Below are 17,610 nucleotides of genomic sequence, written 5' to 3'. Positions count from 1 at the left end.
AATAGGTTGCTCCAAAGTAAATGTATTGATGAGAACAATGATCGAATGTGTAATGAATTTAAAAGGCTTCATTGTAAGCGTTTTTAGAGCACCTTTCTCCCATATTTTATTTCTTCAATACACCAAATAAATACAGCTGTATTCTTATTTTTCACTGATAAAAAAAATATACAGTTTGTTCTCGCATATAAAAAGGTTAAACATACATTTATCAGCCATAACTAAAACAATTTCTTCACCATCTTTTGAGTTGCAAAAAGTATGACATAGTACATATTTTGTATTGTCTCTTCTGGATAACCTTCCCTACATTTAATAAACAACAATGCACATTGTTGGAGTGAGAAAGAGTCATTGTCTTAATATGATGGCAACTCAAAACGTTTTCTTTGCACTTCTCAAGGAAATTAAGTAATCTTGAAAGATTTTTTTTTAAGTACTTTTCAGGTGCTTAAAAATGGTTTTCAAATTTAAGTACTTTTCATGATGCTATGCACCCTGTTATATTAAACTAGAGTTATGTATTAGCAAAAATACTTTTATAATTGGTATTTATTTTTCATAATTATTATGAACTGTAATTTGACATGCACCTCAAAAGAAAATTTTATTTTCCTCCACAGCAACCATTCCCAAGAAGAGCATCTGGCCTGTTAGACGAGATATTTGATTGAAGTTTCGTTTCCCTTCGCAGTGTATTATTTTTTACAGATCTACTTAGTTGATAGAGATTTTTAGTTTCAAGAATCAACAATAAATAATGGTTAAAAGTGTTTATTTAATATTCTTAATATGCACATATGAGATATTGAAAATACATTTACAATATCATTTCTTGGATGAACAGAAACCTGAGAATCCCATAATAGAGGCCATGTCTGGATCGATATTGTCATCAAGAGATTCAACTGCTTTTCTTTTCCGTTCTTTTCTTTTCTCTCTCCTATACTCTTTAAGTTTTTCTTCCTAAAGAAAGGAAAATAATAATAATTGTCATTAAAAATGGCATGGTTTGTGTTTGTTGATTACCATTATGTATATAAAAATTTAAATACTCATCTTGTGTATGATATGTATATTTTTTTGATTAATGCTAATAAATGTCAACTCGAAACAAGTTTTATTTTTTGTTTGAATAAGTACAATCCTATACTTTAAGATAACGAAAATATGAAGTATTATTTGTTTCATACTATTAAATTAATAACAATACAAAAAGACTATAGAAATATGCAAGTGATAATGCTGTCAAAAATTATTTAAAAGAATATATTTAATGATTGTATGGCATGAAAATGAACTATTTAATGTTAATAATAAATGCCCTTACTTATATATAAAAAAAAACAGAAAATTCTTGATACTTGTTCTTATTATACATTGTAATATTTAAAGAATATTAAATTATAAATTATGAAACAATTTTCAGATACTTGACTTATTCCTACCTCATCTTTTAATTCCTGTAGTCTCTGTTCAAAATCATATTCCTTTTTTTTCTCCTCGAGTTTTCTTTTGTTCATTTCCATTCTTTGTTTCACTTGATCAAGAGTAGATCTTTCAACTCTCATAGACATTCCAAGATTTCTTTGATCTGTCAGAAGAGTATTGAAAATTAAAATATCAGGCTGATTAGAATTTTTTAAAACATGACAATGTAGTGTATAACCAGTAATCTTATTTTAGGCAATCAATATAAATTCTCTTCTTATCAATAGTAGGAGAATAATTATAATTTTATAATAAAGAACATTTTGAGATTGATTGTTGTAAAATTATAACTGTAACTAAGGATGAAGATATCAACAAACTAACATTAGATCTACTTTAAATAAATAAGCCAATTCATCAAGTAAAATAACAAATCACAGCCTTTTTAAAAAGAAGGAAACAATACAAAGTAATTTAAGTATTATCATGCAGAACAAAAAATTAAATTCCATAAATTTAACTCAAAGTTTTGACATTATTCCATTTATCAAATTTTTAAAAGCCTCAAGCTAAAGATAATACAATGCATAGATATTTTTAGATTCAGAGTAATTAGGACTTGCAATATCTTCTTTATGTTATACACCTGAAAGGGATATTTATAGAAGCATTTACGCTATCAACTAACAATAAAAATCCATGTTCCACAACAAGTTTATAATCTACAATTCATTTTTATATGCAATTGAAATATGAACAGTCAATATTCAAATGAAGAAAGAATTATTTTGTATCTTAATTTTCCAGCTATTGTTATCTATTAAATTTACTGAATATGAATATTATAAGATAAATAGATTTTAATCTGATATAAAATAAAATGATACCTAAACTGAACTGAGCTAATGTTTCTGTGCTTTATGTAAGAAGTACTTTAGAGGAACAGCAAAGAAAAATTAAAGGAAATTGAAAAGTATGATCAACACATTCATTTTCATGCACAGCACTTTCAAACTGCATAAGGAAAATTAAAGTTAAGCAGGTGAAGATCAAAATCAATTACCCATGCTTGCAGTAAAATTTTGGTAATTAACAAAAAAAAAATATAACCATTGTAACATTTCCAAATGTGACAACAAACAAATTATTTTTAGTTAAGTCACTATTACTATTGAGCTGCTTACTCCATTCCAATGATGCAGAGATTAAGAATTAAAACTTTGTTTATAAATGTAAATTGTGCTATTTGTATAATAAACAATATCAATTGCCAGTTGTTTTTTTTTTGCAGAAAACCATACCTGTAAGCAAATATATAAGTTTTTCCCTAACTGATTGGCAATAAAATAAAATTTACCAAAATCTACAAATGTCTTTACAGAAAAAAAAAAAAAATTATAAAAGAGAATTCTTAAACTTACTTACGCTTTTTTCCATTGATATGATCAAGAAAGTTGATGGAATCTTTCACAACACAATCACATACATTGCAATAATATCTATTAATATAGAAATATAAATGAATAATTAATATATGTATTTCATTAAACATATACAAAAAAAAAATCCCATTAGCATTTGTTTTACCAGATTAAAAATTAAAAGATAAATTTTAAAGAAAAATCTTTTACAATTCAAAATACTTTAAATTATAGGCAGTGAATTTATTACTTCCTTGCATGCATCAGATTGCACAAATAAAAAACATAAACAAATGCACACAGATACAAAGAAAAAAAAAGATGGCAATAGGAGTACTAAAATTATTGTAATGCCTTTCTGTTAGTATGAATGGACAATTTAAAATATCTTACAAACTTAAAAAGCAAGCCTATTGTCCACCACAATATATATAATCTCTTAAGTTCCCAGTTTCATTCCCCTCAAATTCAAAAATATATGCCCTCTAGAGAAGATGGGTATTCAAATCTATTAAACAGATATTTACCATCATGGTTCTTAAATAATAAAATAAATTTTATAGTCGTATTTCTTGTCAATAGAAAAGCATAAAGCTTGGTGAGCATAATGCTCCTTGTATATATATCAAAATATGTTTCAATTGGTTTGAGGATTGTGTGGACTTTAATTAAGATGATAAAAATGTATTTACAAATATTTACAGTTAATAAAGCAAAAACAATTTAATCTTTAATAGATAAGAGAAGCAACATACTAATTCACTTACAAGAGCATGATGGGAAAAACTTAAGATCCTGCATGGCAAATAAACTCAGATTCTCTGCCAAGTTAAATAGTTTCATCATGGTAAATAATAATAATTGCATACCAATCTTATTCAGTGAAAGCAACTCCATTTGATGAATGCTGCAACACTTTTATATACTTTAGGAAGACTCATGAATTTCCCAAAAAAGAGTAGAAATTTCACTATGCCTGTAGGAAATTAAGATGTACCATCATGCAAACTTTTTTTAGCCCTTAAGTGTATAGAATGTACATAATGAATAAACACACTAAATTTTTGATTGGTTGTGACATCAAGTATGAAGGTGTGTGTTTTGTTTTTCCTTTTTAATCTGACTTGCCAACCTTCAGCACGTGTTCTTTCCTTTTAAGTTAATGGCTTAAAAGTTCATTTTAGATAACATTCCCCAAGCCTAAAATCCATCGAACTTTGCCAAAATTCTTTACAGAATTTGTAATAATATATTGGCTTAAATTTTGGGACAACATATCAATATTGCATACATTTATTTCAATAAGATAAAGCAAAAACACGCATTCTTAATAGTTTAACTCAAATAATTTTGAAAATCATAAACAAATGAAAGAAGGAAAAATATTTTCAGATATTTCTACTTACCCTCCACTTTGAGATTGAGGAGTGGTTTTTGTAATTACAGTAGTTTTGCCCAATTTTGATTCAAGATCAACCTACATATTTAAATAAAAACATTAATATTTGTTTAAATTATATAAATATAAAATTAAATTCAAAATTTCAATTTTTAATCAATTATATAAATATTTACATATTAAGAGGGTGACTCAGGTGAACTCTGTTGGGAAAACTAAAAGGCTAATTTTACTGTAATTCATGTACATTTTCTCCTGAATTATGCAGTTTTGACTTTTGTGGGGGGAAAATAATAATAATAAGTCTATTTTTTTATAGCTTGCAGAGGAAATGGTGCTCCAGAGCAGGCAATGTCTATATTATTAAGCCTAACAATGATTATTAATATGCAGTTTTGTATAAAAATGGAATAAATAACAAAAATGTAAAAATACTTTAATGTTCAATCAATCACATGAAATTTACAACAAATTAAACAGCTTGACTAGAAAAAATAATTTTAGCAATGGTTTTATTACTATTGAATATGTAACCTTGTATCATTATAAATATGGTTTGATATATTTTCCATCTCTACTTTAGAAATTGCATTCAACCCACAATACATTCTACTGCAGAATGTAAGTCATTTACTTAAAAGAAGATAAGGTGCTATGAAATTCTGTTGCTTAAGACAGCTAAGTTCAAAGTATTGCCTTTATAAACACAGATCTTAAAATAGCTGAAAGCCACAGCTAAAAGTCACAAAGAATTAAATCATGTAACCAAGGCAGTCAATATGTTGAAAATGCCTTGTTTATCCTCTGTCATATAAAAAGTTTTGCCATAATAATTTAACAGACAATGTGATGTGTGAGGTGGCATCTTCCTGCATGAAGATGATTTCTCTATTGATGTTCCATCATTGCATTCCCTAAAGCTAATTACGAAATGTCACTGGGTCTGCTGTCATATTTTCTTCAAAAAAGTACAGACCAATGGCACAGTGTGCAACAGCTAATTATATAATAAATTAAACTTGTTTTGAAATATCTGTAAAACATTCTAATTTAAAACAAAATACAACACTGAACAAAATTAGTAATCATCAATTTTTATTCAATTGAAAGAACACAAATAAATATTTAAGTCCGAAAACAAGTAAGGTAATTACATACAACATTGTCATGATTGTGCATACTAATATTTACTAGTCACATTTGGCAACTTGCTAGTTTGTCAAAAATACTGCTTATGTTTTAATTTCAATTAAATCTTTTATGAATATCTTGATGTTTAATTTCCTAAACAAAGTATTTTTAAGTTTTAAATTATGATAAGACAGTAAAGTCACGTTATTTTAATAACATATATTGTAATGTCGTTAATAACATAATTCTTCCTTAGCTTTCAATAGAGTAAGAAATTGTAGACAATTCAATGAAAGCAATTTAGATTTAATCACAATAAAAAAGTATTGTTAAAATTATACAAATAATTTTCTTTTTAATTTTCAAAACTTAAAACAAATTGTAAAACCACCAAGTTGGTATCATTAAAAAGATAATTTGGGGAATCTTAAAATGGTTCAAAACCACTGACACGTGAAAAATTCAAAAATATTGGTTTATTTTTAAACTAAAGGTTTAAAAAAAATGACTTGATTCCCATTCCAACTCCAAAATTACATTTAAGCCAAATGTGGTTAATGTCAAATGGTCTGTCTTGTAGAGAACCAACAGACAACCACACTTTCTCTTTTAATATTAGTAGAAATTACATAGGAAATAAATAAAATAGGTATGGTGTAAAATAAGCACTGAAAAAAACCCGTTTATCATTTGTAAAAACCCTTTCTTTGGCGAGGGGTTTCTTTTGTATGAGCGGTAGAGACAGTGATCACACCTTTTTAGTCCCAAAATTTTTATTCACATGTTCATAAGGGACACAGCACAGATTACGACACAAAATTATGAAAATATTACAAGAAACAACATCACGATCTAGCAGAGCGACCTTCCTCTCCTGCCTCTCAGCCAGTTCTCTCTCTCTTTCTCCTCCCCCACTTCCGTTAGGCAAGCGGGGTTACTCTCAGGGGTGAGAAGGGTTGCCAAAATTGGCATGTCTTACACGCCCCACCTAAGCATAAAATTAGCCCACAGTGGCTGATTTTATTACATTCATGAATAATATATAAATATACAAAAACACTATAACCTACTTACAAAATCAAAAACAAATAAATTTAAAATGATAAAAACTAATATAACATGTATACTGGTTTCGTACATATGCAAATATCAAAAATACAGACATAACTTTTTTTTTTTGTACAAGTGATGAATTATTTCAGTCGTGATAGAGCGTCCGCACCTCGATGCTGTACACCAGGTCTATGTGTGATGGAATGATTCCACCTTTGTAGAGCTAGAGCCCAACGGGTTAGCTTTGGACTTTTAGGAGTGGTTTGGTTCAGATATTTAAGAGGATTGTGATCAGATATGATCTCCACCTTAGCACCACAAATCCACTTATCGAATTTATTCAGACCATATAGCACTGCCCAAGCCTCTTTCTCAATGCTTGCCCAGTTCTTTTGTGCAGCGTTGAATTTTTGGCTGGCAAAAGCTATTGGTTTGTAAGACCCGTCAGCATCTTGCTGAGTTAAACAGCATCCTACACCATGATCAGATGCATCACAGTGTATCTGGAATGGCAAGTTGGCATCAGGGGTAGCAAGACTAGTAACCTCACAGAGTAATTCTTTCAGTTTCTCAAACGAGTTTTGTTCTTCTTCCCCCCAACCTACCTTGTTTGGCTTATTCTTCTTGGTTAATTCCGTGAGTGGAGTGGATATTTCCGCAAATTTTGGTATATATGTGCGGTAAAATCCCATTAATCCTAATACGGACCTGACCTCTTTTTTAGCGGTAGGTCTAGCTGATTTCTGTATTGCTAGAATTTTGTCTTTATCTGGACCATGTCTACCTCCACCTATAATATGGTCTAAATATTTTATTTGTTTGGTGGCGAAAGTACATTTATCCAGCCGTACAGAAAATCCTAATTCATCTAATTCTGTCAGTATAAGTTTTAAATGAAACAGATGCTCTTTAAAAGATCTAGAATAAATGACTACATCATCCATGTACGCCTGCGCATACTCTGAATGAGATTTCAAGGCACGGTTCATTTCACGTTGAAAAGTACCAGATGCTCCCGCCAGACCGAAAGGCATGGTCTTCCACTGGTACACAGCATTATGCGTAGCAAACGCCGTCAACCGTTTACTTTCCTCGTACATTTTTATTTGCCAATATCCCTTTAAAAGATCTAAGCTACTTAACCAATGGCCTGACCCTGCAGTGAATATCAGTTCTTGCAAATCTTTCATGGGAAAGACTGGAACTTTGGTGACTGCATTTAATGCTCTAAAATCAATGCACATTCTCATTGAAGAATCCTTTTTAGCAACGCAAACAATCGGATGAGCAATTTCGGATACCGAAGGTTCTATCAAGTCTAATTCTAAAAGTTCTTGAACTTGACGTTCAACTTCCTTTCTGTATGCAATAGGAACACTGTAACAATGAGGCTTTTTCTGTACCGTATTGGGCAATAGTTCAATTTTATGAGTGCCAACCGCAGCTGGTTGCACGGGTTTAGTAAAGATGCGTTTAAATTTAACGATTAAATTTTTAAGAGTTTCTAACTGAGAATTGTCTACATGTTTAATTTCAAGATTATCAAGAATTTCGAAAAATTTAGATTCTTTGGTAGCGGTTGGTAAAGTTTCAACATGCCCGAATTCTTTTTCTTCCTCAAAAATGACATTTATAGAGTTAGAACTAGCTATGTAATGTTTTAACTTATTTTGATGAATGTGCTTGGTAGAACCATCCGACATTTTAACTGAAAAAGAATGGGGATTACGTTTCTCAACGATAGTTGCAGGAACTTGCCATCTGGCAAATAATTTATTAGTCGAATCAGGTATTAATACTATCACCTGATCTCCGACTTTGTACACTCGGTTAGACGATCTTAAATTGTGATAATACGCCGCATTTTCCTGTTGTACTGCTGAAACAAGCTTAGCCTGCTCTGCAGCCTTCTCTAGTTTTGATTTTAAATTTTCCAGGTATTTGGAAACGGAAGTACTATTTAATTGTACATTATTAAATTTTCCTGTCCAAGTAGATTTTAGGATAGACAAAGGACCTTGTGGTGGTCTACCATAGAGTAACTGAAATGGCGACACACCTGTAGTTGAATGAGGTATTTCTCTGTACGCCCACAGCACATAAGGAATTTGTAAATGCCATTCCCTACCTTCTTCCCTGACTACATTATGCAACATGTTTTTTAAAGTTCTATTAAACCTCTCCACCAACCCATTTGATTGTGGATATCCAGGGGTAGAGAATCTTGGACTGCTCCCTATTCGTTTTTCAAACTCTTTAGTCAGTTCTGCCGTGAAATTGGTCCCGTTATCAGACGCGATAACATTAGGAATACCTGTCCTTGAAAATATACTTAACAAAGCTTCACATGTTGCCTTAGCATTCAGACTAGTCAACGGTATGGCTTCGCCCCACCTAGTATGTTGATCAACCAGACATAATATGTATTTATGTCCTTTCGCACTAGGAGGATCAATTGGACCTATCAGGTCTACATTCACTACCTGAAATGGTAATTCAGGCCTCACGACAGGCGTAATTGGCGTTCTGTCACTAGTTTTAACAGTCTGAGTGAGTTGACACTCTTTACATGAGTCGCAAAATTTTTTGACATCCGTCCGCATACCTTCCCAGAAGAAAGAGTACTTGATTCGTTCTAGAGTCTTTTTAGAACCCATATGACAACTAAACACTGAGGTATGAGCAAGTCTGAGTACCTCACCGCGTCTACACTTTGGAATTACCAGTTGCCCAATACTCTCCCCGAGTATTTTGTCTCTGTGAAACAGATAACCGTCTACCTCATAGTAGTTACTTTTGCCTTCTTTAGCATGCTTCCAAGCCGTTGCTAATTCGACACACTGTTCCTGCTCAGAGCGAAAAGTATCAGCGACCATGCTTCCCTTAACCGTCTCAGTGGTTACTTTCTCATCCTTATTATTAACCGTTCCCACTTCATTCCCACATGAAGTAATTTCACTTTGAGTTTTCTCAAAGATAATGCTATCCTGTGCTTTCTCCTGCAGATCACCCCTCAATTCCTGAGAATTCTGAGCCAGTGAATTTCCTTCACTCCGGGCCCCTCCCAACATGTTTAGAATATCCGGTGGAAGCAACACATCCTCCACCAAAACATCTGCTAAAGCACATAAAACTTGCTGATGCACCACATTAACTTGGCCACCAGTAGCAAGACTTAACGGAACGTACACTAAAGGACATTTAACCGCCGGACCAAAAATACCCTTCAAATATATTGTAGAAGCACCTTCGACTGAAACTTCAGGAACTAAGTCCCTTTTGACAACTGTAATTTCCGTGCCAGAATCCACTAATGCTTTGGCTAGTTTCCCAGCTACACTGACAGATACCTTTGCCAATTTACAAAGTTTGTCTTCAATAGCATGCCTAGGAATTACTTTACCGAGTAAATCCACCCTAGCAGCTACTGTTTCCCCTTTTGATTCTGCTTCTGCACCCTCAGCGGAAACCTTGTTTACTTTAATCTTTTTATAGTCTGCTCCCTTAATTTTCGGACAATCTCGTCTAAAATGTTTATCGAAGCCACAAGTGTAACAAGTTAGCTTTCTAACTTCTGTGATTTTTGATTTTTCAAAATTTTTCTTAGGGCAAAAATTACTATTATCGGTCTTCTTCTCATTGAACTGTTGTTTTCCCCAATTACTCTGAAAACCTCTTTCATCATAATCATTTCTTTTGGCTCTCACTGACCCGTCATAGAATTTACCCTTGGATGCATAGAATACATCACAACGTTTACCCATTTCCTTTGGCTTAAACCAACTTTCCCCCTGTAGCACCCCTATATGGGTTGCCGTTTCGGAATCCAATGTTTGGAACATTTTATCTGCTACAATGAGTTGATTTACAGTCTCAAAATCACTAGCACCCCTTGATTTGCAATAATACACCCACATGGATGTTAACCGAGATGCAAATTGAGAAAATGTTTCATCGTTGTTACGTTTAGCTTTGCTAAAATTTTCTAAACGCAATTTCGGTGAAGGTTCGTATTCCTGTAATACTATTTTCTTCAAAGATTCATAATTTTTTAATTCGCTTTCTTCTATATTAACTAACAAATTAGACACTTTGTCTCCTAATAAACAAAGCAACACTTTTGGTTTAAATTCATCACTAACATTTTCATTTACAAATGCCTTTTCTAAGCTTGAAAAGAAATAGTCCCATCCGTCTGACTTACTAGGAACTTTAACTGTTAAGAGCCTAACCATCCTAACTATTTCATCTAATGATTTTGCACGCACGACTTGATCACTATTTTGAACCAAATTTTGATTGATCCTGGATAATTCCACTTCTAGACGAAGTTTTTCGAGTGCGAACTTTTCCTTTTCCCTCTCTTGTTTTAGTTTATTTTCATTTTCAAGTTTTTGCTCCTGTTCTAACCTTCCAGCTACGATAACTTCTAAATATTCTTTTGCCTCTTCCTCGTTATAATGTTTACTAGCTAAAATTAATTCTTTCAGAATTACTTTAGACATGGTTTCGTCTGGCGACTCACCTAAATCTTCTGCTGGACAGATTAGGTCTGCCTTTTTACTTTTATTTAAGAAAGACATTTTTCAAGCTAAACCTAATGCCAAATTGCCTTACAATAATTCAAATCGAAATTAGATACTAACTAAAAAAAAATGAACTAAAATAAATAAAAAAAAAAATCTTACAGTGAAATTTCTGGAAGATATGTTCTATAGATACTGTTATTAAGAGTTTAGATTTTAAATATTCGAAGAAATTATATGTTTGCAAATAGAAATAACAATATACATAATTTACATACATAAATATATATATCAAAACTAAAAAAAATACCCCTAAACTATGTATAAACAGGCTTAACAAAATTTCATTTACTTTATTTTTAACAAAATAAAAAGGTTTGCATCACACAATTTATCTTTAATACCAACTTAAGTATTTAAAAGAGAGCAATTATTACTTCTAACCGGAAATGATAGATCCTTAAAATAAAATATTACACTCTTAATCTCATAGAGAACAAGTACAAAGATTAAACGTATCACCGGAAACAAAATAGCACTATACTGATGTTTTCAAAATCACCTCGTACAAACATCTGCAAAGCAATAAACATATCAAGGGAAACAGAGTGCATCCGTTTCTCCCCTACACGAAATGAAATAAAAAAAAAATGCATCCGCGCCAGCTCAGGGCAGACAGAAACCAGATGTTGTTTGGGCGGGGTGGCCTACTGACCCCCACAACAAAATGTCGCACTGGCCGTCAGCTCAAGACAGGAAGAATCCAAATTTGTCTGGCTTTGCTTTAGTTTTCATTAAAATACATGCATATTACAAATACACAAAATATTTCCAAACCATCAGTATACTATGAAAATTTATATTTCAATACAACGTTTAATTATTTTTTTAGCATTAAAAAAATCGAAGCAATAGGGTCTTCTTCAGCACTTGAGATATAATTGCACAAAGGTTTACAGTACTCACAGTTTGTTGTCATTAGAGGTAATAAAATTACTTCCCACACGGATGAACCCAAATAGAACCATTCAGTAGGCCTGATCTTTTTCTGGAGCCAGGTTCTGAGCTCTTGAGCACTGAATTCCTGAGCACCAAAACTTGAAAACTCAACAACTCCGCACTGGTGACGATGACCAAGACGAGAAAGAACTCCATTGCAGACCAAGAATTCCACTGGTTACGACGACCAGGAATTCCATTGATTACGATGGGTATTGAGGGTCACTGTACCGGTCACCTATTCTGTGATTTGTGTCTGCTCACATCCCATGTAGCTGCCACCAATGTAAAAACCCTTTCTTTGGAGAGGGGTTTCTTTTGTATGAGTGGTAGAGACAGTGATCACACCTTTTTAGTCCCAAAATTTTTATTCACATGTTCATAAGGGACACAGCACAGATTACGACACAAAATTATGAAAATATTACAAGAAACAACATCACGATCTAGCAGAGCGACCTTCCTCTCCTGCCTCTCAGCCAGTTCTCTCTCTCTCTCTTTCTCCTCCCCCACTTCCGTTAGGCAAGCGGGGTTACTCTCAGGGGTGAGACGGGTTGCCAAAATTGGCATGTCTTACATCATTCTTTTATTTCTAACTGCCATGTAATTTTTTAAAAAGCAAAATTTTATAAGTTTTATTTAATTTAACATTTATTTCATTTCTTTTGAATAATGTTTATTTTGATGGAAAATGCTTCTTTAATACCTAAAATTGTCAGTGAGCAGAATATTAGGTTAAAAAAATGGATAAGTTATATTTTTCACCACAACAGTAAAGTAATCTATGAATGAAAAAAATTTATACTCATTTTTTATGCAATAATATGTAAAATAAAGTTTGTTGTGATGATTAAGACAGACATGAAATTTAATCAATATCAACAAAATAAAAGAACACAATGGAAAACATAAAAGTACTTTTAAATGAATGAAATATTAAAAAATGTAAAAGACAAGAGGAAAAATTGACTCTCAAAATGACATATTATGAATTTTTTTTCTCAATGATGTTTTCTCAATGATGACAAGAAAAGAATGGGATAAATTAGATACTATTAAGGATTATAAAAAGCTGAGGATTCATCTCTTACTTTTATATGTATGTAATTTTTATTTTTATATGCATGTAAATTATATTTGCAGAAAAAATATGTGTTAAAACATTTATATTATATATATATATATATATATATATATATATATATATATATATATATATATATATATATATATATATATATATATATATATATTTAGACATAAAATAAGTTTGTAACAATGCAACGTAATACCTTGGCGCAATGAATTTATTTAAACATGCAATTAGATGCCATATTTTTGGACATTTACTGTTATTTACATACATATAAAAATAGAAAGGGCTCCTGACAAAAAGATCCACTTAATTTTTGTCTTTTAAATTAGAACTTAAATGCACATTTATAAATTTAAAAAATGTGCAATAAAGTCTGACAAGTCATTTCAACACAAAATGCTGAATTATTATTTTTCTTCTTTTTATATTCTAAAAATTGATGAATGATTTATTCTCCCTCTGTTAAAGTAAGAAACTTGGTTTTTACCTTTTATACATAAATATGCACCCATCACATTCCATTTAAACCTTCTTATTTACAATAAATACTACAGCAATCACAAGGAAATAAAATTCAACAAATTGTGTATAACATTATTCAAAAATGAGGTCAACAATATCTCAAAACTATTTGCTTCCTTTTTTTCTTTGTTTGAAAAAGTTTTCAAAATTGATGAGGAGGCAATGAATTGAAAGATAATGAAAAATGATATATAAAAAAACATTTTTTACTTTAGCACAATCATTTTTAAGCTGATCCTCTCCCAGAAGTATAATTTAAAAAAAAAAATTATAGCATCCACATTTAAGTTTGAAGGGGAAGGGAAAGAAAGAAAAGATTAATCTTCTACACATTACTTTGATACTTTCCTTTAAATTTCAGCTAATTTCCAAATGAACTGTCACATAGATAACAGAACAAATTTACATCTTTTCATTATGACCTATTTAATATGCAAGAATGAATAAAATAAAAATTAAAAAACAAAACAAAAAACAATGCATTTCAAGAACTTACACGATAATCTCTGGGTTTTAAGAACTCTCTTCGTATAGGCGGCTGTTTGTCTCTAGATTTCCAATCTACATCAATGTCTTCATCTTCTAATTTTTCTTGGGCTAATCTTTCATATTCTTCTCTGTCCCATTTTCTACGATAATCATCTGGTCTCTAATCATTAAAAAAAACAAAATTTTGGGTGATAAACATTCTATAGGTGAGCAAAATATAAAATTTAAGGTTTTGCAAAAAAAAAAAAAAGAAAAAAAAAAAAAGAAAGAAAATTAATATTTATAATTAAATTTTCTTTCCGATAACACTTAATTATATACATATAAAACAATCAATTGATAAAACAGCACTAGAAATTTAAATGAAATTACAAACATAATGCAATAATAATTAATAGTATTTATCTAAACAAATAATACAACATTCAGCGAAGCAATGCTTAAAGATGATGCTTATAATGAGAAAATAAATGCATAACTATTAATACAAAAGCATCATTTTCTAATAAGGTTTATTTATATTGATTTACACAAAAACTATTTAATATTTCATGATGCAAATATCTTTTTCAATGAATTTGAAATAGAGTAAATAATTAAGAAAAAAAGTCTTACACTTGAGGTTGCCATTTTCAAAATATGTCTTTTTACAGTATAATCTATAAAAACAAAAGAAAAGCTAAAATTAATAAAGTTTATATGTTGACAAAAATAAATGCAATCATATTATTCTACAAATACGGCTAAAATCAAAGAACTTATAGACAGTATTTTTAAAAAATTAATTTGTCAATTTATAAATCAATTATCATCTATACTGATTAAACTATCCATACAATAAAAAACAATAATTATTACCTAAAATATAAAATAGACACTTATTCTTGAGATAACTATAAATTTTACAGAAATTCTCATAAAGCCAGTAGGGACATACCATTAATGGCTGACCATTAGAGCCTACAATAACCCCCTGAAATTATTTTTTAAACTTGCTGTTTTGTTTTTTATCTTTTTCCATTCTAAAAATTTGTTCTCTGCCAAAATAAATTCTCTTACTAATGCAAATTTACTGAAGATATATTCATTATGCATTCCAATATTTTTAAAAGAAGCTAGGGACAATGAAAGTTGAAAGGCATATAATTTTATTGAATATTGCTTTTGTAGAATGCAAGTCACTCAACAATTTCTCCTATCTTATGTCTACACTCACTTTATCAATTGCATAACAATATACATTGTTAGAAAAGTCATATTGGCATTAGCATTTTAATGAAGAAATAATTTCAACCAAGAAATTTTCTTTCGAAACTTTAATGAGCACAATTGCTTTTTTACTAACTCATATATATCATATAGAAAAAAGAGCAAAAGTGGTCGTCACTGATCCATTTGAAGAAATGATTTAATAAGCTCTGCAACACATATGAAACCAGTCTCTGCTATATTACATTGCATATTCCTTTATAAAGGTATGGACACCCCTCTTTCTGCATAAAAAGCAGGGAATTAGGGATTTTGCAGAATGCTGAAAATACCACAAGCGTAACATAATATATAAATGTACTCTGCCACAAATACATGTGAAACCAACTGAGAATATCTCATACATTACTTCTTGCATTCTTCCCAATGAAGGTTATCACCCTTCCCTTTACAAAAATAATACACCTTTTCATACAAATTAGAGATCTTAAGCAAGACCATGAATGCCACGGTTATACAGATTTTTATTTTCAGAGTGCCAGTATAAAAAGAAAAGAACACCCAAGTATGCTTTGAAACTTTTAGGTCAGTCAATGAAATTCAAAATTTGTGACAGAGCTACAATTTTAGAAACAAGATAGCCTTAAAAATTTCATTTATTTAAGTTTTTTTCTTTTGTTAATGTTTACATGCATACAAACATATAGAAACAGATGGTCAACTCGTTGATGGATTTAGTTCAAAATTTTGATATTGATCCATACTTTATTTGCTTGTATTCCAACAAACAAATAAACAAACAGATTTCACTCAAAATTTGGTTGAAATCTGCAAATTTAGTATTAAAAAATTCTTGCCCAAAGCATTTTTCAAGTTATTGTGCTCACAAATACATAATACCAAAAATGTGTTTTTTGGAAGTTTGAATCATAAAGGTAGGCAAAATTTGAAGTTTGTAATTTTTGGAGATTACAACAATTCTTTCTCTTTGAATAGTTCATATAAGAAAAAGTAATATATATATATATATATATATATATATATATATATATATATATATATATATATATATATTGACATTAATTTATTTTTTGCAAGAGTAACAAATGACCTACAAGTAACTTTAGAGCATCATGAACAATTCACTTTATTTTTTTTTTTATTTCTGGAAGTCTTGAATCATTTAGTGATCATTTTTAAAAGTCTATAATGAATCAAATGCACATTTTCTGGCATATTGTTAAGAAGTTCTAAACTTCTGCACAAAAATAATTGAAATAAAAATAAAAAATTATTTCCAAAAAAAGTTTTACCCTTATCTAAATAACTAAATAAGTAAAAGGAGGTGAAAGAAAAGTCAAATAAATGAAAAGGATATATTTCCCTCATTCTATCAGCATGTCTCGAAACTAAGATAAAACCTTTTTCAGCGATCTCCAGATCCATTAAACATTGAAAGATCTGAAATCACAAAGTAAATACAAAAGCCTGTAATTGGGCAGATCATGTAAAATGATTTTTTCCCCTCAGAAGAAAAATATAAGCAAGCACTTTTAAAGCCCTTATATGAGGACTATAAAAAACAAGTTTTTAAGGACTTTTTATTATGCCACGAAACCTGTAGTACAATTGGCATGCATCATGAGTGCATGTGTTAATGTTATCCAATTCATTTCTGACAAATTAACAAAAATAATAATTTGTATGTTGAAAGCTATTGTATTAGCTTAAAACACACACACAGAATTTAGACATGTAAAAAATATAAATGCACAGAGAGCTGATAGAATGTGGAGTTTTGTATTACATGAATAACACAATTCACAGAAATCTGGTATGTATTCTTTAGAATTTCTTGTTCATTCAGCTAAAGAATAAGATCCATGCTTCTCAGATTTCTTACATTAACATTAAAATATAAAATTGATTAATGAATTCATTCTGATAGCTTATGTATATACTATTAAGTTTACATTTTTAAACCATCAAAAAATTTTGTTACAATAACTAAAACTCATTGCACTCGTACTGCAATGCTCAGAATTTAGATCAAAACATATGATGAAAAATACAAACAGAAAACTTCATTTATTAAATAATCACGTAAATATTAATGGATTACGACAGATAAATTAATGATATCAAAATTAAATGCAGACAGAAAAAAATATCAATCGTACCTGTAGTTGACACTGTGAAAGTAAAAATTACAATTAACGTTATTGATAGTAAATTTTTCGTACTCTACAGATAGAGAATATTAAATAAGTTTTTTTTATTGTTTACATTCAACCAATTACAAGATCTCTGTAAATCACGCATGCGCAAAAGGAA

At 30.3% G+C, this 17,610-nt stretch overlaps 2 protein-coding genes across 2 annotated transcripts in view; one reads left to right on the top strand and one right to left on the bottom strand.

Annotated features, from left to right (window-relative positions):
- Positions 1-775, top strand: part of LOC129962667 (uncharacterized) — an 18,617-nt gene extending 17,842 nt beyond the window's left edge. The window contains exon 5 of the mRNA XM_056076560.1: positions 624-775. Within this exon, the coding sequence (XP_055932535.1) occupies positions 624-674 (51 nt within the window). The 3' untranslated portion in view covers positions 675-775. The remainder of the gene's footprint in view (positions 1-623) is intronic.
- On the bottom strand, positions 759-17,610 carry LOC129962668 (zinc finger matrin-type protein 2-like). The gene is made up of 7 exons (XM_056076561.1): positions 17,457-17,610; positions 14,683-14,726; positions 14,075-14,227; positions 4,259-4,329; positions 2,857-2,930; positions 1,449-1,594; positions 759-966 (listed from the first exon to the last, which is right to left on the bottom strand). The coding sequence occupies exons 2-7, from the start codon at positions 14,695-14,697 to the stop codon at positions 829-831; spliced, it is 597 nt and encodes a 198-aa protein (XP_055932536.1). The 5' UTR covers positions 14,698-14,726; positions 17,457-17,610; the 3' UTR covers positions 759-828.

Source organism: Argiope bruennichi, chromosome 3 (genome assembly GCF_947563725.1).
Source record: "Argiope bruennichi chromosome 3, qqArgBrue1.1, whole genome shotgun sequence".
Taxonomy (NCBI): domain Eukaryota; kingdom Metazoa; phylum Arthropoda; class Arachnida; order Araneae; family Araneidae; genus Argiope; species Argiope bruennichi.
The sequence above is the reverse complement of the archived record's forward strand: the minus strand, read 5'-3'. Positions and strand labels throughout refer to the sequence as shown.